The sequence below is a fragment of the Misgurnus anguillicaudatus genome, chromosome 17 (genome assembly GCF_027580225.2).
Source record: "Misgurnus anguillicaudatus chromosome 17, ASM2758022v2, whole genome shotgun sequence".
NCBI lineage: Eukaryota > Metazoa > Chordata > Actinopteri > Cypriniformes > Cobitidae > Misgurnus > Misgurnus anguillicaudatus.
This window is the reverse complement of record NC_073353.2, coordinates 30,258,271-30,281,805: the sequence shown is the minus strand read 5'-3', so window position 1 is coordinate 30,281,805 and position 23,535 is coordinate 30,258,271. Positions and strand designations below refer to the sequence as shown.

Here is a 23,535-nt window from a genome sequence, read left to right as displayed (position 1 = left end):
TTTATACCTGAACCCGCTTGGGTCGAAACTTAGGTTAACGGATCTAATGGCGCTTTTCCATTGCAAAGTACCCCACGGTTTGGGTCCGGTCAGCTTACATTTGGGGGCTTTTCCACTGGGTGCAGTACGTAGTACCCAAGACTTTTTTTAGTACCACCTCGGTTGGGGTTCCAAGCAGGCCGAGCTGATACCAAAACATGACGCGAAAACACTGTAGATCACTGATTGATCTGAGAGAATCGTCACTACCAGCGTCATCGCTATAATGTAAAAGATTAGCTTTACCTTCGTGCTAGGTTGCGCTGTCTCGAGTAAACCTGCTGTCATCTGTGCTTTGCTGTAAGTTCCCAAACTCCTTTTAGTGATGAAAAACATCCACAGGTTGAGAATCAGGAACACCATACCATTTTTCCAGACTTGCAGTTTATGGCGGCACATTCACGACGCGCACTTCCGCATATAACGTTATGCTTAATGCAACTTAAATGAGGCTCAGCGGAGCGCATTGACTGACGCCACAAGTGTTTGTACAGAAACTGTCATGTGAGAAAGAAGTAGTGATAAACGCAAAGTGCAAACATCTATTTGTGGTGGTCAATTTTAATTTTGTGGTGGACTGAGAAATAAATGAATGTATAGCATTCCAACAACCCTCTCACTTATATGATGTCACAGCAGTAGGCAGCGCAAATATAACGACACGCCTATAATCCCTCCAACTCCGAAGTGTTACTAAACTTGATGAAAAAGCTAACCAAGCCAAAGTGAGGTGAGCTGACCTAAACCGTGGGGTACTATGCAATGGAAAAGCGCCATAAGTGGACCAGTAAACAGATCTACCTCAGTGTACATTTCTGGCAGAGCTTCCAGTTCCAGTTCTAGGTACATGATCCAAATTGTTTTGTAAATCTGTCACTATGTCATGTAGGTTTTGCAGAGAGGCTTTTATTACAGGATGGGGAAGCTGACCCATAAGCAGGCGTAGGCTGAATTTATGGACTTTCCTCTGCAGTGATTTTAAGGGAAGATACATTATGTGGAAGAGATTTAGTTTAAACATTTTGGTAACCAAAGGCATGATCAAATCAGATATATGACCCAAATTTCTCACAAATTAACACGCAAGAGGTAGATACAAATCCTGAAAACATAATAATTTCCCAGCTGGACACCTTCTTTCTTAAATATACCTTCTTTTAGCTTGGTCAGAGCAAAGCTACTAAATTATTCAATCATTCGTGTTAGCAGGATGCTGAGAGAGGCGGACTCCACGGAAATGATGTGTGAATTAAAGAACGTATTTCTAGTCTCAGGAAAGAACATCATGAACCATGGGGGGAGTTTGGACTTTAATCCACCTGGACTGATGCTATACATTTTGGTCCAGGAATGTTTCCTCACAGTAGCTTGTGTGAGGTCAGGCCCAAATTGAGATATGAAATTGCTGTAGCACAGCTCTGATTCAATGAGAAATGTCATCATTTGGGAAAGGTTGGCCATTAGTACGTCTCTCTCCTCTGGAATTTAATTCACTTTTAAGCTCAACACTTTTCCCCTGACTGTGGTTGGCATATAAACACTTGTACTACACACACACACACACACAGGCACCTGATGGAGTAGCAATTTTGAAATGAGGTTGTGTTTAATTTTAGAGGAAAAGCAGTTTGTCATGTTACTGTAAGTCCCTCACAAACCAACACACACGCACACACACTCTGCCCATTCCAGCTTTGTGAAAATGGCTTGATTCATTCATGCAGTTTTCTGCCCCTGAGAAATGATGATTGTTATACTGAGGCCACCAGGATTAATATTCACTGCCTTCCTCTATACAACCCTCAATACTTAGTCTAGTCTGAAACTGCAGTAAAGATAAAAGCTCATACATTGTTTGATTGTTATGTGACCCTGTCTCTGAACTCCAGGTTAAAATCCCATAATTCAATTTTGAGAGTAGTAGCATCAAAGTTATTTCAATCATAAAGATATTATTAAAGATATCAAGGTTATATTTTCACTGAATGTTCTTTACATTATGTTGGATGGTAAATCACAAAAAATGACTTGCTAGCTGGGTTTTCAAAGTTGTGCTAGCATTGTGTTGGCAGTTCAAAAGGTCATTGATTTGAAACCCAGGGAATCCATATACTGATAAATGTATACCTTGTATTGCACTGTAAGGTGAATGTAAATGCATTGGTATAGATTGAGGTAAACTCTTGCACATATAAACTCACCTAAAGAATTATTAGGAACACCTGTTCAATTTCTCATTAATACAATTATTTAATCAACCAATCACATGGCAGTTGCTTCAATGCATTTAGGGGTGTGGTCCTGGTCAAGACAATCTCATGAACTCCAAACTGAATGTCAGAATGGGAAAGAAAGGTGATTTAAGCAATTTTGAGCGTGGCATGGTTGTTGGTGCCAGACGGGCCGGTCTGAGTATTTCACAATCTGCTCAGTTACTGTGATTTTCATGCACAACCATTTCTAGGGTTTACAAAGAATGGTGTGAAAAGGGAAAAACATCCAGTATGTGCCAGTCCTGTGGGAAAATGTCTTGTTGATGCTAGAGGTGAGAGGAGAATGGGCCGACTGATTCAAGCTGATAGAAGAGCAACTTTGACTGAAATAACCTCTTGTTACAACCGAGGTATGCACCAAAGCATTTGTGAAGCCACAACACGCACAACCTTGAGCCAGATGGGCTACAACATCAGAGAACCCCACCGGGTACCACTCATCTCCACTACAAATAGGAAAAAGAGGCTACAATTTGCACAAGCTTACCAAAATCTGATGAGTCTCGATTTTCGATTACTATTGAGTCATTTAGATGGTAGAGTCAGAATTTGGCGGTAACAGAATGAGAACATGGATCCATCATGCCTTGTTACCACTGTGCAGGCTGGTGGTGGTGGTGTAATGGTGTGGGGGATGTTTTCTTGGCACACTTTAGGCCCCTTAGTGCCAATTGGGCATCGTTTAAATGCCACTGCCTACCTGAGCATTGTTTCTGGCCATGTCCATCCCTTTATGACCACCATGTACCCATCCTCTGGTGGCTACTTCCAGCAGGATAATGCACCATGTCACAAAGCTCGAATCATTTCAAATTGGTTTCTTGAACAAGACAATGAGTTCACTGTACTTAAATGGCCCCCACAGTCACCAGATCTCAACCCAATAGAGCATCTTTGGGATGTGGTGGAACGAGAGCTTCGTGCCCTGATTGTGCATCCCACAAATCTCTATCAACTGCAAAATGCTATCCTACAATATGGGCCAACATTTCAAAAGAATGCTTTCAGCACCTGTTGAATCAATGCCACATAGAATAAAGGCAGCTCTGAAGGCGAAAGGGAGTCAAACACAGTTTTAGTATGGTGTTCCTAATAATCCTTTAGGTGAGTGTATACATATAGCACAATTTGTTTTATGCTTTCAAGTAATTTTCAGCCCTATACTGTAGGCATGTGGGCACATGGTCTGTTAGATAAATGTCCCATCTCATTTTCTCCACATTATCCTCATGCAATTAATTCATGCACATGCGTCATTGTTTCTAATGCATGCTTAAGTTTTCCCCGGGCTGCGTCTGAGCCTTGTGCCCACTGAGATTGTGTATTAGTGTTTGAAATTGAATCAAAAAGCAGTAATGTCCTGATGCCTCTCATGTGCTTCACAGCACAACAGTAATCTCATTCTCTTAAACTGCAGCGATGGCCCCAGCAGAGATTGCGGTCATGGCTGTTTACAGGTGAATATCTACAGCGGGCACGGTTTTGGCAGGGGATAAAAACAGGGCTTGGGGAAGGACATTATTTGGAGTGTGCAATATTAACTCTGACTAATGCAATCCTGACCAATGCCATCTGGACCAACGGGACAGCTTTGTTTATTCAGAACCTAACATTTTTGCACATCGCATACAAATATGTCTTTTCACTGCTACCTATAAGGCAGATAAAAAAGGATGCAGGCCAAATAGCTGGGGAAGTGAAGTTGTTGTTTGCAATGCAATCCACTTTTTAATGCTCTATACTACCAAGAGCACCTACAAAGATGCGCCTGTTTGAAATATGTATTTACCCTCAAGGTCTTTAGCCACGCTTTTCTGTTTTTCTTTTAAGAACCTCACTTCATCTCGGCATACGACGTGGGTCTTTTCACCTTCTTCTTCTTGAGAGAGAATGCTGTGGAGCATGACTGCGGCAAGACGGTGTACTCGCGGGTGGCCCGGGTTTGCAAGAACGACATAGGAGGCCGCTTCCTGCTGGAGGACACGTGGACCACCTTCACAAAAGCTCGACTTAACTGCTCGCGGTCGGGAGAGATCCCTTTCTACTACAATGAGCTACAGAGCACCTTCTACCTGCCCGAACAGGACCTCATCTATGGCATATTTACCACCAACGTGTAAGTTTTTAACAAGACTGTATAGTTTATGTGTGCTTTGGACAGCTCTGCTGAGAACAGCAGCTTATACTAGAGTTTTCTTCAATGCACGCGTAGGCTGTATACGGCAAATTTTAGTTAAAGGGATAGTTCACCCAAAAATCCATAACTTCCAGGATTTCCCGCAGAAAATTTGTTAGTTAAGGTGGTTTCGGTGCCGGGGGCGTGGCAATCAAAGGTGCGGGGGGTACGCGTCATGATGAAAATGAAAATATTTTTATTAAAAACACTCAAATAAAACTTAATTTTGAAGAATCTATGACGGAAAATGAACACATACTAGATTATTAATGAACTAAATATTTTTAACAGATACCTCTAACGGGAATAGCTGCGTGATGAAGTGAAACTAAAAGTTTAATAAACACAAACTGAAGCAGATTTGTAGAACGTCTGGCGATGATAGATAGTGCGAAGATTGTAAAAACTGATTTATTAAATACATTATCTTAAAGGAATAGTCTACTTATTTTCAATATTAAAATATGTTATTACCTTAACTAAGAATTGTTGATACATCCCTCTATCATCTGTGTGCAGTTAGAAGTGACAAAACACATCAACGTTTTTCCTATTTAAGACGAGTAGTTATACGAGCAAGTTTGGTGGTACAAAATAAAACATAGCGCTTTTCTAAGCGGATTTAAAAGAGGAACTATATTTTATGGCGTAATAGCACTTTTGGGAGTACTTCGACTCGCCTAAAAAGTCCGCTCCCCTTCTCCCTCTGATAATGGGAGAGGGAGGGTGTTACTGCACCGAGTTGAAGTACTCCTAAAAGTGCTATTACGCCGTAACTTATAGTTCCTCTTTTAAATCCGCTTAGAAAAGCGCTACGTTTTATTTTGTACCACCAAACTTGCTCATATAACTACTCGTCTTAAATAGGAAAAACGTTGATGTGTTTGGTCACTTCTAACTTTATCTCTGATTGGTACCATTGAATGAATGGGGCTAAGCTAAATGCTATCGAAGCGTCGCAGCGCGCTCCAGCGCTTACGTGCTCGCACACAGATGATAGAGGGATGTATCAACAATTCTTAGTTAAGGTAATAACATATTTTAATATTGAAAATGAGTAGACTATTCCTTTAAAGGAGTGTAACTACTGTAGCATGTAAATAATGCACATAAATAACGTGAGCAAGAGCGCTCAACAATTATATTGAATCAACAGGCACGTGCAACTTAGCTAGCAGGTTGCTCAAACAACAAAATAACCAGCTAACTTACTTTAAATTCGCAAGAACTATAGACTAATACAATAACAGGCTTAAATAAACCCAAAACATAAGTCCACTTACAGTTCTCACAGACACGCGTTTTATCAACTGGCTATCCTCCAGACAGTGACGGACCACTTCGGCCGTGTGGCGCGCGTGCACCCTCGCGGTGTGAAGTGCGTCTGCGCTATTCTCTGAGATGTTTTATCAACTAGCTAGTTATCATCCAGACAGTGACGACTACGTCTTTCTCTCATTTCGGCCGTGTGGCGCCCGTGCCCGCTCGCGGTGTGAAGCGTGTCCGTGCTATTTTCCGAGATGCACTTGACGGCCTTTTGTGCAGCGAAATTATTATTTTTTGGACGACCTAGTTAAGGCGGTAGGGTTACCGAGCTAATACGGGCCGCCTGAATTGCAAAGTGCTGCGGGAAACACTGACTTCCATAGTAGGAAAAAAATATTTTTGAAGTATTGTGATAAATGATAATGAAGATATTTTGATAAATGATGGTAAGCACACAGTTGACGGTACCCATTGAATTCCATCGTATTTGTTTTTACTACTATGGAAGTCAATGGTTACAATCAGCTGTATGCTTACCATCATTTATCAAAATATCTTCTTTTGTGTTCATCAGCAAAAAAGAAATTCATACAGATTTAGAGGGTGAGAAAATGATGACAGATTTTTCATTTTTGGGTGAACTATCCCTTTAATATTAAGCAATATCGGGGTATTCCAGTGCACAGTATGCATGCTGTAAACTAGTTTCAAATATAGCATTAGTATGATACAGTAATACATCATTTTAAATGCTTTCTTTTCCTCGCTCTCCAGCCCTTTCTCTCCACCCTCTCTCTCATTCTTCTTTATTTTAACTGTTTCTTTTTGGTCTTTTTCACTTACTGCCCCAGTAGGCACAGAATATGGTAATGCAATCAGAATAACAGCGTCTCCATCTGGCTTGTCGTGAATTGAACACCTTAAGCAAACCTCTCTAGAGGGTTAGCAGGAGGGCTGCCAAAAGTGTCGAAGAGTGTTGGTCGTAGTTTTTCCCAAAGTGCTTGGGAATTAAGTTGGCGGCGTAAGTGTATTATTTCAGTAGGTTACCGTATGAAGACACTGCTGTTATCATTGCTATTGTCAGCATAAGCGATAAAGCATGGGAGAGGGGTTTTGTTTGTTTTTTAAATAGAAAGGCGGGTGTTACGGAGAGTGGTTTCTCTTATTTGATATTTTTTTACTTTTTATAAGGAATAGTTATTACCCTCGTTTCTGTCAATCAGCTCATGTTAATAGGGTGGAACAGACCTTTTGGCAGTTAATATGGCAGCAGACAACCTCTCTGGAAACCGATCCGTCGGTGCGAACGAGTATGCACGCTTTCATGCCTGAATTACTCAAATGCAGAATAACAACCGTGTGTATCGCTCACCGACAAGACAAAATCCACCTTGAAATTATTTTTTGTCCCCTGTAGGAAGAATCTGAACTCAAAGTTTGTTTTCTGCTCATTTCGTGCACACGAATAAGTGGGAGTGTAGATATCTGAATGTGCTGTAATATACTGCAGGGTAAAAATGTGCACTCTTGAGGAAAAGTGGTACATTTTTTAATTTTCCTTTTAGAACTTCTAAGATACAATCAGTGTATAATTATAAAATATACTTTAGTATTCATGAAACAAATCTTATATTGTCTTATATATGTGCAGAAATTAAAGGTACGAAAGCAGTCACTGGGGTGGTACCCTTTCAAAAAGGGCATCTTTGTGCCTAAAGAGGGCACATATTGGTACTGCTAAGTTACACAATGGCAGTGGCAGCTCGTGACTGCTCATCCGAGGGGCGCTTATTCAAAATAAGTGTACGGAGTGTCATGTGTGTTGCTTGCGTTTTCAAAATATGTGTTTTTTGCGTCATGTGAACCATGTGCATCACGTGTTTTGTCAAAATAAGTGCCTATTGCACATGCTTCAAAACCGTTTATGATAAAAGAGACGCTCACGTTCACAAAATACACGCAAGACACTCCCTTAACAGTAAACTCTTATTATGCCTAAGATTATGCGAGTATCTGGCACATACTAGCATCTCTTTTATCATAAACCCTTTAGACGCATCTGCCGCAGGCACTTATTTTGACAAAACACGTGATGCACACAGGATCTCTAGATGCGAAGAACACACATTTTTAAAACTGGGACCACACACATGACGGGCTACATACATGTTGTGAAAACTTCGCATCAAGCGCCCTCGAAAAAAGAAGTCACCGGCCGCCACTGCACAATGGTACCTCAAAGGTACATATCTGTACCTAAAGGGTACATATTAGGACCTTTTTAAAGGGTATCGTTCCAGTCTTTTGTACCATTATTTCTGACAGTGTAGATATGTGTAAAGTTTGGATGTTCTCCCTCTGTCAGCATGGGATTCATCCGGGTACTCCGAGCAAGCTCCAGCCCCCATGCAGAGGGAAAGTGGATTGGGAGAATGGACAAGGAATGAATACCTTGATATATCGTGATTCTAATTAAAAGTCACATGTTGGTTGGCCAATCAAAATTTATAAGATAGGTTTAGTTAGGGTTTGAACTTAAACGTTGTTGGGTGACCTTAAACGACCTGTGTTATTTCCTACATTGTGTGTCCTGTCACCACAACATGACTTCATCTTATTAACCATATGATCTACTGTATGTGTTGCTTGGAAACCTCTATAGTCATCTGCTTTCACAGTGAGAAGACTTCATGCCCATATGTTGCGTGTTATATCACGCATGCCATGGCATTTCCTAGTATAGGTGACTCTGTTAGAGAGCCAAACTCAGTTGTTTTTACATTTTAACCGCATCCCAATGATGAAAATTACACCATGATTTACTCACCCTCAAGCCATCCTCGATGTATATATTTTTTTTCAAGCGAACACAATCTGAGTTCTCTTGCGTGTTGAATGTTGCTGGTAGCTACACTGAAAAAAATTATTAAGTCAATTTACTAAAGGCCTTCTGAGGGCAATCAAATAACTACACTGAAAAAAAAATATTCATTCAATTTACTAACATTTTTTAGTGGTAAGTGGTTTAGTGGTAAAGGTAAGTGGTTGCAATCAATTTATTTAAGCTACATTTAAACAAAAAAATAATAACTTTTGTTTAAATGTAGCTTAAATAAATTGATTGCAAACACTTACCTTTACCACTAAACCACTTACCAATAAAAAAATTTAGTAAATTGAATGAATATTTTTTTCAGTCTAGTTATTCCAGTTTGTAGTTTTTTTAATATTGATATTTATCTTACAAAATCACATTGATTGCCCTCAGAAGGTCTTTAGTAACCCACTGGAGCCATGCAGATTACTTCTGTGAAGGATGAATGGACTTTTTTGGGTTTCAAATCAGAAGCACCATTTACTACCATTATAAACAGGGGTGCACATAACTGGTACGCAGATGCGTGCATGATTAAAATAAATAATGTGCTGCAAACACTGCTCTAAAGAGGTGCTTTTGCGTACCAATGTTGCTGGAATTTTGTTACATAGTTAGGTAAGTTAAGTTTGGTAAGATAATTATTACAAATGAGTGAAAATTCATGTGTTGTTTGCAGCAATGCAACATTTACTGGCCCCAATTTGCCAATTTAAATATTTAAGCACAAAAATTTGTGAAAAAGATCTCAATACTTTAGTCTACTCATGCAGTGTTTGATAAGTTTTGTCTGTGTGCATCACGTGTTTTGTCAAAATAAGTGCCTGCTGCACACATGTCAAAACCGTTTATGATAAAAGAGACGCTCACATTCACAAAATACACGCAAGACACTCCCTAACAGTAAACTTTGATTACGCATGAGATTATGTGAGTATCTGGCAAACGCGAGCGTCGCTTTTATCATAAACCCTTTAGACGCGTCTGCAGCAGGCACTTATTTTGACAAGACCCATGATGCACACAGGATTTCTCGATGCGCAGAACACATATTTTGAAATAACAAACCAAACACATGACAGGCTACATACATGTTGTGACAAACTTCGCATCGAGCGCCCTCGAAAAAAGAAGTCTCTGGCCACCACTGCACGCCCGTACAAGCAAATAATAAAGACAGCACGCAAATTCCAAGTTTATGTTTTCTTGTACTTGAGTGGACATTTCATCACAAAATTATCTTAAAATGCGATGATTATAGTAGCAGTCAGTCATTTACACATTAAATAAATGTAAGCATTTGAGAAATAAAACGCGTGTGTAACAATATATCGAATCCGTGCACTTCTAAAAAATGCTGGGTTGTTACCTAACCGTGTGTTCTGTCCAATACTGACCCAGCCATGGGTTAAAAAAAAACACCATTTTAGAACGTATAAACCTGATGCTGTTTTTAATTAATCAAACCACAAACAAAGAAAATCATAATTTTGTCTTGATTGAATAATTTTTTAACTTTAATAAGAATTAATCAAATTTACACAGTAAAGATACAGTATATGCAGTATTATCTGATTACTTTATTTAGTTTCTGTACTCTACTCCAGTGTTTCCCAAACTTTTTCAGTGTGTGGCCCCCCTTGTGTATGGTGCATTCCTTCGCGGCCCCCCAAAGAAAATTTGTGACAAAAACAGTTCTAAAACTCAAGATTTTAATAAAAAAACATTAAATTATACAGAAGAGTAGTGCTTTTGGTTAGTAGCCTTATTTTTTTTAGGTTTAATTACACAGAATTTATGATAAATTAATGTATTTCATAAAATGTCATAAAACTGGGGCCCCCCTGGCACCATCTCGCCCCGGCCCCCAGTTTGAAAACCACTGCTCTACTCTACTGTAAACTATTTTTATTACTGACCATTAACTTGTCTTTTACAATATTTGAAATTTATATGAGTTAGGCTAGTAGTTATTTATGAAGGTTATACGGGTTAAAAACAATAACCAGGCATATTTTATTTTATGTGCATCATCGTCTACCATGCTTATACCAAAGAAATATTGCAAAGAGAGTAGTCAGGAGAGTATTGATGTTGAATGCATGTAGGATGTCTGTGCTATGAATAGTGTGAGTACAAAGCAACATCTCCACGTGCTCCTTTGAGAACGAGGCCAAAAACGTTATGTGCACCCCTGAATTTAAAGCTTGGAACAGGCAAGACATTTTCTAATATTACTCTGTGTTCATCTGAAAAAAGATAATCGTACATCGAGAATGGCTTGAGGGTGATAAATCTTTGGGTAAATTTCATTCTGTACGTTTTGCATTTATAGTATATAGATGGTTTCAGCAGGAACAACATAAACAAGCGGCTTTCGTGGTCAACACGTAACTTCCGATAAACTCCGCTTAGAATAAATAACAACAAAGTACTTTAAACATAGTTTATTTATATGAAAAGCAAAATAAACAACATGTAGTTACCTAGGAAACCAAATTATTTTTATTTTTAATGAGGTATTTGTTCAAGAGTTCAGTTTAGCAACTAGTCAGACCATTAAAAAAACTAAAACTGGAAGTAAAATTCGGACCAGATGCGTATCGCGTCACCACATGTACATCCGATGAAACCGTCTATTGTGTAATGTTTTGTGAACTAAAAATACTGGAAAGTGAGAATTAGTTTTATGAATCAATGCAAACTGCATGTATCAATATTTGGTAAACACCAGTTCTCTAGTTGTAAAAGTTGCTCCAATAAACATGGAGGACGTGTCACAGTTCTTCAATGAATTTATGCCATCTCGATTGCTTCTGTCTATGCATGTAACTCCAATCTGACTGTAAACTCGTAAACTGTCACTGGACCAATTTTCACACCAAGTTCATTTTTAACTCATACTTTAGCTGGACCTTGACTAGCGCTCATCGACTGAATATCTGAATCATTGTGACCCAGGTTTACTCGCCCTGCTTTAAATCAATGCTGTGAAGTAATCTTTAACCACCTTGGAGCTGTAATTCCTCCTACCCTACTATAGCAAGAGAAAACTTTCCTTACCTTGTGTTCTCAATCTTTTTTTGTCCGGCACACAGTAGGGCAGGGCTGACGGCGCAAGGCAGACGTGCTCCTGTGAACATTTTGTTTACAGTCCTGGGGCTTTCAAAGCAACATGCTTCGACTAAAGCTGAAGGGAAGTGTTGTGCTTCTCAGTCTTTAGGGAGAGATTAGTCCTGTTCCAGAACCTTTCAAGCTACCTACCGAAATAGCACTTTACCGCCCCTGATGCTAAAACTCTTCCAAGAGCAAAATAATGCTGCCTTCTAAGACAGTGATTATGCATACCCCAAGGAGAAGAATGGATACCTAAAACTTGCTTTTTATATAATAACACAACTTGGTTTTAAGTTCAGATTACTTTTTCAGGTAAGATTTAGTATACGATTCCTACCTATAATATTTAGTGCTCCTGTAGCTCAAAGCAATTTGAAGTTCATGGGTTTGATCCACAGGATGCACACATACTGATACAAAAAAATTATAAATTGGATGCACTGTAAGTAACTTTGGATAAAATTGTCTGCTAGATGCATAAATCTAAATGTAGCTGCCTATGTACTGTAGACAGCCTTTCTCTAAAAATCTAATGCCTCATGCACTTCCTGAGTCTTGCAGTAGAAAGCTGGTATGATGGGTATCATAGATTGAGCTCATTGGGTCTTCTGTCAAAGTCAACTCTGATTGGAGAGTATCAAGCTTTTGTGAACTCTGTCCTCGCTGTATGGGAGGCTTGACCAGTTTATAGTCCATGTTTCTTCGTAGGCTGTATGCTTTCTGACATGCACAGCCAACAGCCTCTCTCTCTTTACCACCCTAACTTTCCATGTGAACCTCTCATATAAGCTCCCCAGAGAAGAACTGAATAAGCAGGCTTGAACCATCTTAGAGACTTCAATAAGATCTGTCTGGCATGGAAATAACTCTCTGGAGCTCTGCCCAGGAGCCCATCTGCCTATGGCTTCTGCATTACTTCCACATCGCTGCTCATTTACATGCAACACACATGTGAACATCCAACTTCAGTATATGATTCTGTCTGTTGACCTTAAATGATCTGCAGAAATGCTACGGGCTGCATCGACATAGAAAAGTTATTTTTTTCTAAATTTAGTTTAGATATGGTGGTATTCAATTTCAATTCAATTCAATTTTATTTATATAGCGCTTTTCACAAGTGTTAATTGTTGCAAAGCAGCTTTACATGAGAAGATGTAGAGGAGAACACAGAAAATCTTTATTTTAGTTAGTTTACTCCCCATATCTCCAACAAATACTGAAAGCTGTACTGAGCATGCCAATGTGACCGGTCCTACTCGCACCCGCCATCCAACCGGCTCCATTGACTTTGTATTGCGAGAGGCCGCTTCTTCGTCATTTCTGGCTTATAACAAAAAACAGAACAATACCTATAAAAGATGCTGTGTGACAAGGCGTACAACCAACAAGCCAAAAAAAACAGAAATAATTAATTTTTATAAGCTGTCAAGCCGTAAAACCCAGCCTTTAAGTAGAAAAAGTGGATCGCCAACTACGTTTCCTCTAGTGGGCGCAGTTCTACTAGTAGGACTATGAAAAGTTGCCTGATCCACTTTTGTGTCTTTAAACGCTTATTTTTTGGGGTCGACAGCTTATAAAAACTTATTTCTGGGTTTTTTGGCTTGTTAGCTGTTCACCCTGACACACACTTTTTGTTATAAGCCCAAAATGACAAGGAGGCTATTGCAATACAAAGTCAATGGAAACAGATGGATTGTTTTCCCCCAGTGGGCGTGGTTTTCAGGTTATGACGCATTGCGCTCTGTCTCTATGGGAGTCGGGCACTCTAACAAGGAGGCTAAGGGCCATGACCATCGCTAGAGAACCTCTTAAGGTTGGTGAGGGAGGTTTACTGACTAGCTGGCCACAGTTACATCAAGAGGCTTGTTAGAGTGAACAGCATATGATATAGTTTGAACTTGCTCACAGAACGCTCATGGGGCATTTCTTAGGGAAACAGGACTGCTGTCAGTGTAGCGCAGCTTGACAGGGCTCTGAAACTGCACTGTCATCCTTTCAAAACTCTGGTAACAAGAATAACCATGCGGTCTTTTCATCGCATCGCTTCTCATATCCGCTGCCGACAGCTCACTTTGGTCTAGGATTGTCTACGTGCCACATGTCACTCAAGTCGCTGGAGTTAATTAACTTTCTGTGCATTTGAGAATATTTCTTGCCAGATGAAGCTGAGGAGATTCGCTTGGCTGAACTGATCCTGAACTTTTATTTTGTCTCAGGCATATACTGGTTTAGTCAAAAGACAAACTGTTTTGGGGAACTTTTGCAGCATGTTATTGGGACATCAGCTTCTAAACAATACTGTTCATTTTATGTTTAAAGCTTCCATAACACACGCTGTTTCTGCATTTCTTGTTAATCTGAAGTACCTAGTATTTATATCTCCGAAGAGTCATCAATTCAATTCAATTTTATTTATATAGCACTTTTCACAGTTGTTAATTGTTTCAAAGCAGCTTTATATGAATAGATGTAGGGGAAAACACAAAAAATGATGGATAATATAAGAAGCAGAATACAGTGGCTAAGAATAAACCATAAAAGCGAGGGTAGTAATAATGTAACATATACAGGAAAGTGTTAAGTTAACCCAATGTTGACTGACTCTCCAGGGGATGAAAAAAACCCCTAAGAGAAAAACCCTGTGGGAAAACTCCTAGGAGAACAAAAACCCTGGTCGTTGGTCGCTTTAGTGATTCTTTCTGATAACGTACGAAAGAATTAAGAAGGAGGAGTTACTACCACAGGAGGAGCGAGTAACAATACGAGTTACACATTCACTACATGTTTGTGTCATTTATACAATATGCACGAATGGGCCTATTTACAAAATTACACAAAAATCTTGCTTACCGCTTGTAACCCATGACCCGGTTGAGAAATCCAGCGTTAAAACACACACACGCACAAAACTCCGCTGCTACCCCGGATAAACAAACTATATCCATTGTTTCCATAATGCTGTCTTTCTTCTCCTTACATCCAAAAACACACTTCTTTATTCATGCCATTATTAACTCTTTCACCGCCAGCGTTTTTAAAAAAAGTTGCCAGCCAGCGCCAGCATTTTTCATGATTTTCACCAAAGTTTAATGCCTTCCAGAAAATTTTCTTCTTTAAATATATAAACATACAATATAACAAATGAAAGAACAGACCCTCTGCTTTCAAAAAAAAAAAAAAAAAACGTTTAATACTACCTTCAGCAGTTCTTTTGTAATCAGCTTTTGAATATGGGTAGGTTTCTGCAAAAACACCACATTTTGAGCAAAAAGCAGAGATAATTCAATTTTTTTGATGGACTTTTCATAGAGATCCCATTCAGAGCGATCTTTAAAACAGACACGGACATGCAGCAGCTTGTCATAGGGCAATACTTCCGGTTTTAAAAAGTTGTGCCACCTAGTGGATAATAGCGGTATTGCAGAAAGACGGAAATACTCGTCATTGGCGGGGAAGCTTTTTCTCTTGATTGACGAGATATCTTGTCAATGGCGGGGAAAGAGTTAAACAAAGCTATCGCGTGAAGTGATGTTTGTAAGTTTTAGCGTTTCCCACTGATTGACGGATGGGCCCATAATGAAAAAAAAAAATTTCCGAAACTTGTACAAACCCTGGCGAAGTGCAAGAAATACTCTGTAACACGTCCATCTGCTTTATTGACACTTTGCCTATGTTTAGCATGAGGAAACAACTTTTAAACTGTGTTAATAAGTCAGAATGCATGAAATACCATTGAACCCCCCTTTAATATGCTAGATTTAAAGTATGAACATTTAATACGTGCAGAGAGCATTCGGTCAATATCATTATCTCATTATATCTAATTTTCGATAGAGGTGGTGTTTAGCGGCTTTTGCATCTAAGCTCTTCATATTTGCATTTTATCATTGAGTTTCCAAATCAGCTTACAAATGAGAGAGTATTTAATAAGCAGAGTCTACAAAGCTATGTTTACAATCAGAGTTGAAGCATTTTGAAAAATGAGCCTGTAGACTGCAGCATACACTGAGTTATAAAGCGTTAAATGTGTAATATGAATAAATAGTGCTCATAAACGCCTGTTTAAATAACATCCTCTATTGAAATGAGTGGAGGCTTGGACCCGGAAACCCGTTTTCCTTACGTGATGACTTAACAAGTGGATAGCTGGGTGTTAAAGTATTGGGTTAGGAGTGCAAAGCGTCATGGGTTTGAACTCAGGGAACACACAAACTGATAAAAATGTATACCTTGAAGTTGTAATGCACTGGAAGTTGCTTTGGATAAAAGTGTTTGCCAAATGCAGAAATGTAAATGGTATTATCATTATTTTTAACATTTCACTTCAGTCAAAAGTCAGTAGACTCTAAAAAACTGCTGAATGCTTAAATTTAAAGTAAAAATAGCTATCAGAGTTTTTTTAGGTGCTGGATTTATATCATGTTACTGTTTCTCTTTGGTGATGCAGGAACAGCATTGCTGCCTCCGCAGTTTGCGCGTACAACCTCAGTGCAATCACGCAGGCTTTCAACGGTCCCTTCCGTTCCCAAGAGAACCCTCGCTCCACCTGGCTGCCCACCCCAAACCCCATCCCAAACTTCCAGGTGCATCTTCCCTCCCCAAATATCTTTTACATTTTGTTCTCTGTGTGTATCTGGAACAAACAGCCAGTATATACATTCTATCAGTCTGGCACTGTGAGAGTAATTTCTCAAAAGCAGCTGGATGTAACTACATGCATCCTAATTCACAGTTATTGTGTTGTTTTATATAAAATCACACAGTAAGAGGTTATTTTGTTTGAAAAAAGTTTATATTTGCATTATCTTGTTGTCCTTGAGAATTAATCACTCTATTTCTAATGACATTTACCAGTGTGGGACCGTTGATGAGGAAGGGCCAAATGAGGGACTGACTGAACGCAGTCTGCAGGACGCCCAGCGGCTCTTCCTCATGAACGACGTGGTTCAGCCGGTTTCTGTAGACCCGCTGGTCTGGCAGGATGATGTGCGGTTCTTCAAGTTGGTTGTTGACATCGTACAAGGCCAGGACACTTTGCATCATGTTATGTACATAGGCACAGGTAACTACAGGTAGCATTTCCTTGCTCCCTTGATTGAAAAAAACTTGAATCATAGTATATAAGATTAATGCAAAAGTATAGCTTTTGTAATGATGTAGTGATGTTTTAAAGGTGCCATAGAATGCATTGATACAATATGATAAATTGATCTTTGATATCTACATAAAAGGTATGTAACTTTATTAAGTGCAAAAATATCCAGAAACGGTTTTGTCAATAAAATGAAAAGGGCTGCTATTACCTTATTTGGATAAGTCATGAATATTAATGTTGAGCTCTGCTCTGATTGGCTGTTTCACAGCATGGCTTATGTCAGTCAGTTTCTCTTAAAGCAGTGTTTCCCAACCAGGGGGCTAGGGCCCACAGGGGGGCCTCAGCAGATTTCCAAGAGGGCCTCAAGATGACTAGGACAAAAACAATGGGACAAAACAAGCATTAAAATAAGCTAAAACAAGCAAAGATCAAGATGTTTTTGGCCACTATAGTAGCAAATATACATCTGTCTAGTCATTCCAAGCTCTAGTTAATTTTTTTTTAAATGAGTGAGTGGGGGTCCTTCAAATATTGGTGTGGGTAACTAGGGGTCCTTGAAGTGATAAAGGTTGGGAACCACTGCCTTAAAGCAGTGTTTCCCAACCCTGGTCCTCGGGCACCCCCCTCCCAGAAAGTTTTAGATGTCTCCTTATTTAAAACACCTGATTCGACTCATCAGCCTCCTTCTAAAATGGTAAACATGTCTCCCTAACAAGCTGATGATTTAAATCAGGTGTGTTAAATAAGGAGACATCTAAAACTTTCTGGGAGGGGGTGCCCGAGGACCAGGGTTGGGAAACACTGCCTTAAAGCAAACAGACCTTACATGCTTGAGCCTGTATCAGACAAAAATACAGATTTTAAGGAATAATCAATTGTTTGGAGATTGGAAATGGATGTATGTGAGATAAGTGCTAATTTTCTGTTTTTTCAGTATGGATTTGCAAAACGTAACTGTAACGTTGATAGTAGAACTTCAGCCTAAACGTTAGCATGTAGTATTAACTAGTGCTGGGCAAAGATTAATCGCGATTAATCGCATACAAAATAATAAGTGATTTTTGGCATGATATATGTGCGTGTACTGTGTCTAATTATTATGTATATTTAACCAAACACACATTCATATATTCATTTCAGAATTGTTTTACTTACATATATTTTTTTTTAATTTAAATTTAATATAGAATATGTAAAAAAAAATATATATATATATATATATATATATATATATATATATATATATATATATATATATATATATATATATATATATATATATATATATATATATATATAAACATGTAAATGTTTCTTAAATACATACATGAATGTGTGTGTATTCATTTATACATAATAATTACACACAGCACATACTCATATATTATGCCAAAAATCACTTTTATTTTGTATGCGATTAATCGCGATTAATCTTGGCCCAGCACTAGTATTAACCAGGATATAGAGCTAACTTAGCCTTCACAACTTTGTTTTTAGCATTGTAACAACGTTGTAATTAAATTAGTGTGTTAGGTTTACATAAGAAGGATGAAACAATAGTGTTTGATGGCCATGATATGTCATTACCATGTACAGAAGTATTATTATTCATCTATGCCATTCTACGGCACCTTTAAATAATCATATAAAAATGTGTTTGTTTGAGAACAAGTTACTTTCTAAAACTATAAAAAGCATTATATCAATTATACAGTCTTGTGTAATTATGGTTTGTTATCTGTTTTTACCTGTCAGAGTATGGAACTATTCTTAAAGCTTTGGCAACCACAAATAAGAGCCTGCAAGGTTGTTACTTGGAGGAGATGCAACTCTTCCCTCCTGGTGTTCGGGAGCCAATTTTGAGCCTTCAAATTCTCCATGGCGACAGGACTCTTTTTGTGGGCCTGAATGACAGAGTACTAAAGATCCCACTGGCAAGATGTTCCAGCTACAAAACAGAACTGTGAGTACCATAATTCTGTGAGGAACACTTCACCCAAAACGAAAATGTTTTCTCAACCTCATTCCAAACCCATGCTGTCACTGTATCGTTTCTGTAGAGTACTAGATTATTTAAGGAGTAATTTTGGTAGATTTTTATGCAGCTCTTAACTATTAAGTCACAACCTCGAACTTCGAATAAAAATGGAATCGTCGATGCTGCCACGCCCCCATGTCACGTCCGGATTGGCTTGCCAAGCGGGAAAAAAAACATGTTGAGTGCTGTGAGTGAACCTCCTCTAACTTAGATAGCTACAACCAGTCAAAAGATAGCATGGCAGATGCAGGAGACACCACGCGAGCTGCTCTTTACGTGGGAAACAAAAAACAGCAAGCGCCTCACGCCTTCAACTGACCTCAATCAAAACAGAGCAGGCACCGGTGCCAGGACCGGTCGTTTCTCTGAACTGAGATCTGTTTAAGTTTCACAACAACTTATTTCAGTTGCTTAAGAGTTATGAAAACAGCATTTAAACATGACTTATTGAGGTATAGTCTCACAATCTCGTCTGACATAATAAAAGCCCGTTTTTAAAGGGATAGTTCGGCCAAAAACGATATTAAACCCATGCTTTACTCACCCCCAAGCTGTCCGAGTTGCATATGTCCATCGTTTTTCAGACAAACACATTTTCGGATCTTAGTCTTATCCGCATTCAGGATGAGCACTTACGCAGCGTACAGAGGTTTCTCTGCTGCTGCTCTGTCCCCCCGCCCTCCGAATTTGTCATACGTCACTAAGAAAAGTGCGTACACTACGCTAATACTCTCTCCTGAGTCTAAGATGGCGGCGCTACCGGAAGGTAGTTAATTATGTTAATAAAATTTTAAATATGGATATTTCTACAACAACACCGCACGGATTACCCTCAGAAGACCTTTGTTTATCATCCTTGGATTTAATTTGTGAAGGATGGACGCACTTTTTTTGGACTTGAAGGTCGTGGACTATGGCTGGACCCCGTAACATTACATTTAATCAACAGAAAGATCTAAAATATTTTCTAAAATATCCGAAAATGTGTTTGTCTGAAAAACGATGGACATATGCAACTCGGACAGCTTGGGGGTGAGTAAATCATGGGTTTAATATCGTTTTTGGCCGAACTATCCCTTTAAGGTGCAAAGTACTGACAGGAATGTTCATCTGACAGGAAGTTTCGTTTTATCAGGTATGTGCGTGTACCATATTTTTCCACTGGCAGCATGACTAACATGGCAGGGCATCAAGGTCAGATATTATATTTCATAAAAGTCTAGTCTAAAAAGGCATAGCATTTTTTTGTGCTTTAAAAAATAATAATCGAGAATCGAATCAAATCATGACATTAGAATCGAAAATGTAATCGAATCGAGGATTTGGAGAATCGTGACACCCCTAGTAGACACATGGCAAGTTCAAATAGAGGCGGTGCAACACGCAGAATGCTGGCTCATATGCATGTTAGAAAGGAGGGAACCGTCGCTTTGGCGTTTTCCACACAGCTTCAGACGAAATCGCCCGTAACATGGTTTTTATTCCCTTTTTTATTCACTCTTAACTAGTGCTGGGCAAAGATTAATCGCGATTAATCGCATACAAAATAAAAGTGATTTTTTTTTGCATAATATATGTGCGTGTACTTTGTCTAATAATTGTGTATATTTAACCACACACACATTCATATATTCATTTCAGAATTGTTTTACTTATATATAATTGTTTTTAATTTATTTTTAATATAGAATATATAAAAATATAAATAAATATATATAAACATGTAAATGTTTCTTAAATACATACATGAATGTGTGTGTATTTATTTATACATAATGATTACACACAGCACATACTCATGTATTGTGCCGGGAATCACTTTTGTTTTGTGTGCGATTAATCGCGATTGATCTTTGCCCAGCACTACTCTTAACATCATCTCATACTCTTAAAAAATTTACAAATGCAAACAACTTGAAGACACTTCAAAAGTTTTTCTTAATCGTTGACATCTGCAGTCAGACTAGTTTCATGCACATGCATTATGGGCCGCCGGATTCACGAAACAATGCGTGCTTTCCTGTTAGACTGTAGGTTTTGGGTGACAGAGACCAAGCTGGACGTGCATGAATAGCCCCTTTCACTTTGCTAAAAGCTCTTGTTACACACCTCTGCAGAATTATACCCTTGATCTGTCATTGAGAATGAAATTCCTCCTCACGGGTGACTGGAGCAGTAAGAACAGAGCGCCGTCTCACGATCTCCGTGTATTTTATCATAGCTTTCCATCAACTTTCCGTTCCACACGTGGGGTGGGGACAACAGTCAGGCTCAATTTGCCAGAGGGACAAATAGGGTGATGTGTCCGCTATCCGCGCTCTGTGCGCGAAGGTGAAACGCTGATTGTTCGTCTGGATGAATGAGGAAGAGATGCAGTGAGGTAAGAAGGTTTAAAGAAAAGAGAAAGCGTGACATTTCAAGTGAATGAATCATGAGGGCAAACGTATTTGACTGCGAACGGTGACTAGTCAGCGTTTACCTCTCAATACTTGAGCACAGTCTCTCGCACACGTGCACGCACACGGGGATGTGTCTTGAAGGGTGTTAAGAGTGTTGCATACTAAACGAGGTACGAGCGAGATGAAGCGGACGTACCCTATTTAAACCCAGCAGGAAGGAACAATCACACCGGGATCCAAGGGCAGATCAGCAAAGAGAGTCCTTAATCGTTCATTTCCGTTTGATTTCCAGCGCACACGGTTAGATGCTCATTTACTTTCGGACACAATACAGAAGCACAACTGTGACGTACTCTCATATGACACCACAGCAGAGATTCAACAGCTCCAGCCTGTCAATTAGATGTTTTTATTCACCTGCTTGTGAATGTTGGGTGTAATGCATTACTAAGTAATTAAATAATTTGAATAATTCAAAGGACCTCCTCTTCCTCCTATGCCACGGATACCACAAACATTGCTCTGGTGCTTATTTTTAAGACATTTGACAGTTCAGGTGTGCGGTTTACAAAAAATAATCAACACCCATGGAACATTTCTCAACCAATCAGAATAAAGCATTCAACAGGCCCAGGGTATAATATACCATAAGGACATATTGTGTACCCTTTAAGGACCAATTTTGTACCAGTTAAATGTTAGGGGTACAAAACATTTAACTGTACATTTAATAACCTGATAAGGAACACTGTGCCGTACACGGTACACCCCCTCCCTTACACGTGAGGCTACATTACGTCATTGTAACTTTAAAGCATTAAATCTTCAAAATATACGGTCATGCAGCACATCGTTGTAAAGCTTAGACTTTCGGGATTCCATTAAGCGCACACACAAAGCATAATATGATTTTCAGCAGTCATAAAACTGTAATCTAGTTGTTAGTTACCTGAACCGGGTGGCGCCGATTTAGGATATTTACTTACCTTCAACATCTTCCCTTTATCCGCTTCGGTGAAATTGTCCAAAACAAATTGTTCACAAATTCCCAAACGTCCAAGGAAATGGAATATCCAAGCCTTTTAATCCAAAACGATTTGTTCATATCACAATCTTGACGTTTCTGACCGAATTACGATATAAATAGTGTATACAATTAGTTCACTAATGGACATTCGTTATGTTTTGTATATCTGTAAAGGTACAAAATTGAACCGTATGGTACCATCCCAGCAACAGAAAAGCTATATTAAATTATATTCTCCTGCAGAGAAGTTTATGTTTTATATTAAAGGTGCAGTGTGTAATTTTTTAAAAGGATCTTTTGACAGAAATGCAAAATAATATACAAAACTATATTATCAGGGGTGTATAAAGACCTTTTTATGATGAACCGTTGAATGAGACGTTTTATCTACATACACCGAGGGTCCCCTTATGTGGAAGTCGCCATTTTGTGCCGCCATGTTTCTATTCTACAAAAGGCCTTAACGGACAAACTTGTTTTACTAATTTGTCTGCGTCGCTGATATTTTTTGGTGGTGGCTACCGTAGCTTCTCTATTAGGGCTGGGATAAACGATTATTTTTTAAACGATTAATCTAGCGACTATTTTTTTGATGCATATATTAATCTAACGATTCATTTTATCAGTCCGATTCGACTTCGATTCGATTCGATTCTCGATTATCTCCCCATTAATAATGCAAAATAATGCATTCTTAGTCAGAGGTAGTATTTAATAAAGCGTTTGCAGTGCTTCTGTGCAGTTTAGTAACCATATAAAAATCTCAAGTTCAAATTACTTTATTTTACATGCATTTATGAGCAAAACCTCTTCAATGTGCTTTATGGTCAGTGTAATTTTTATAACTTGATTTGTTTAATCCACATTGTTTTCGTGCTGTTCTAGTCCATTTAATGACAGATATATAAACACAATTATAGACTTAAGAAGCACATATATTATTAAATCTCTTTCTCTTAAGTTTGTTAAGATAGATTAGGACTCATTTACTGCTGGACAGAGAGTGAATGAAAGCGCAGTCATCTGGCAACAGTGACATATTTCATTGCTTTCTGTTAAATTGCTCAAATGACTGTTTAAAACACACTTGCCATCACATTCATAATTGTATGGTAAAATGACACTTTTTCACGTAAATCCACGAGCATTTAAACCATAAACAAAGCACTTTCACTTTAATTGAGCGTGACCAGCGCAGCAGAACCAACGCAGAAACGATTGCAGCAC

The 23,535-nt window shown here is 38.8% G+C and overlaps 1 protein-coding gene across 3 annotated transcripts in view; it reads left to right on the top strand.

Moving 5' to 3' along the window:
- Window positions 1-23,535, top strand: part of sema5ba (sema domain, seven thrombospondin repeats (type 1 and type 1-like), transmembrane domain (TM) and short cytoplasmic domain, (semaphorin) 5Ba) — a 215,993-nt gene that overhangs the window by 144,962 nt on the left and 47,496 nt on the right. For all 3 annotated transcript variants that reach the window (XM_055214584.2, XM_055214581.2, XM_055214582.2), the window contains exons 9-12: window positions 4,143-4,428; window positions 16,197-16,332; window positions 16,604-16,811; window positions 18,600-18,807. In XM_055214584.2, coding sequence (XP_055070559.2) covers window positions 4,143-4,428; window positions 16,197-16,332; window positions 16,604-16,811; window positions 18,600-18,807 — 838 coding nt within the window. The remainder of the gene's footprint in view (window positions 1-4,142; window positions 4,429-16,196; window positions 16,333-16,603; window positions 16,812-18,599; window positions 18,808-23,535) is intronic.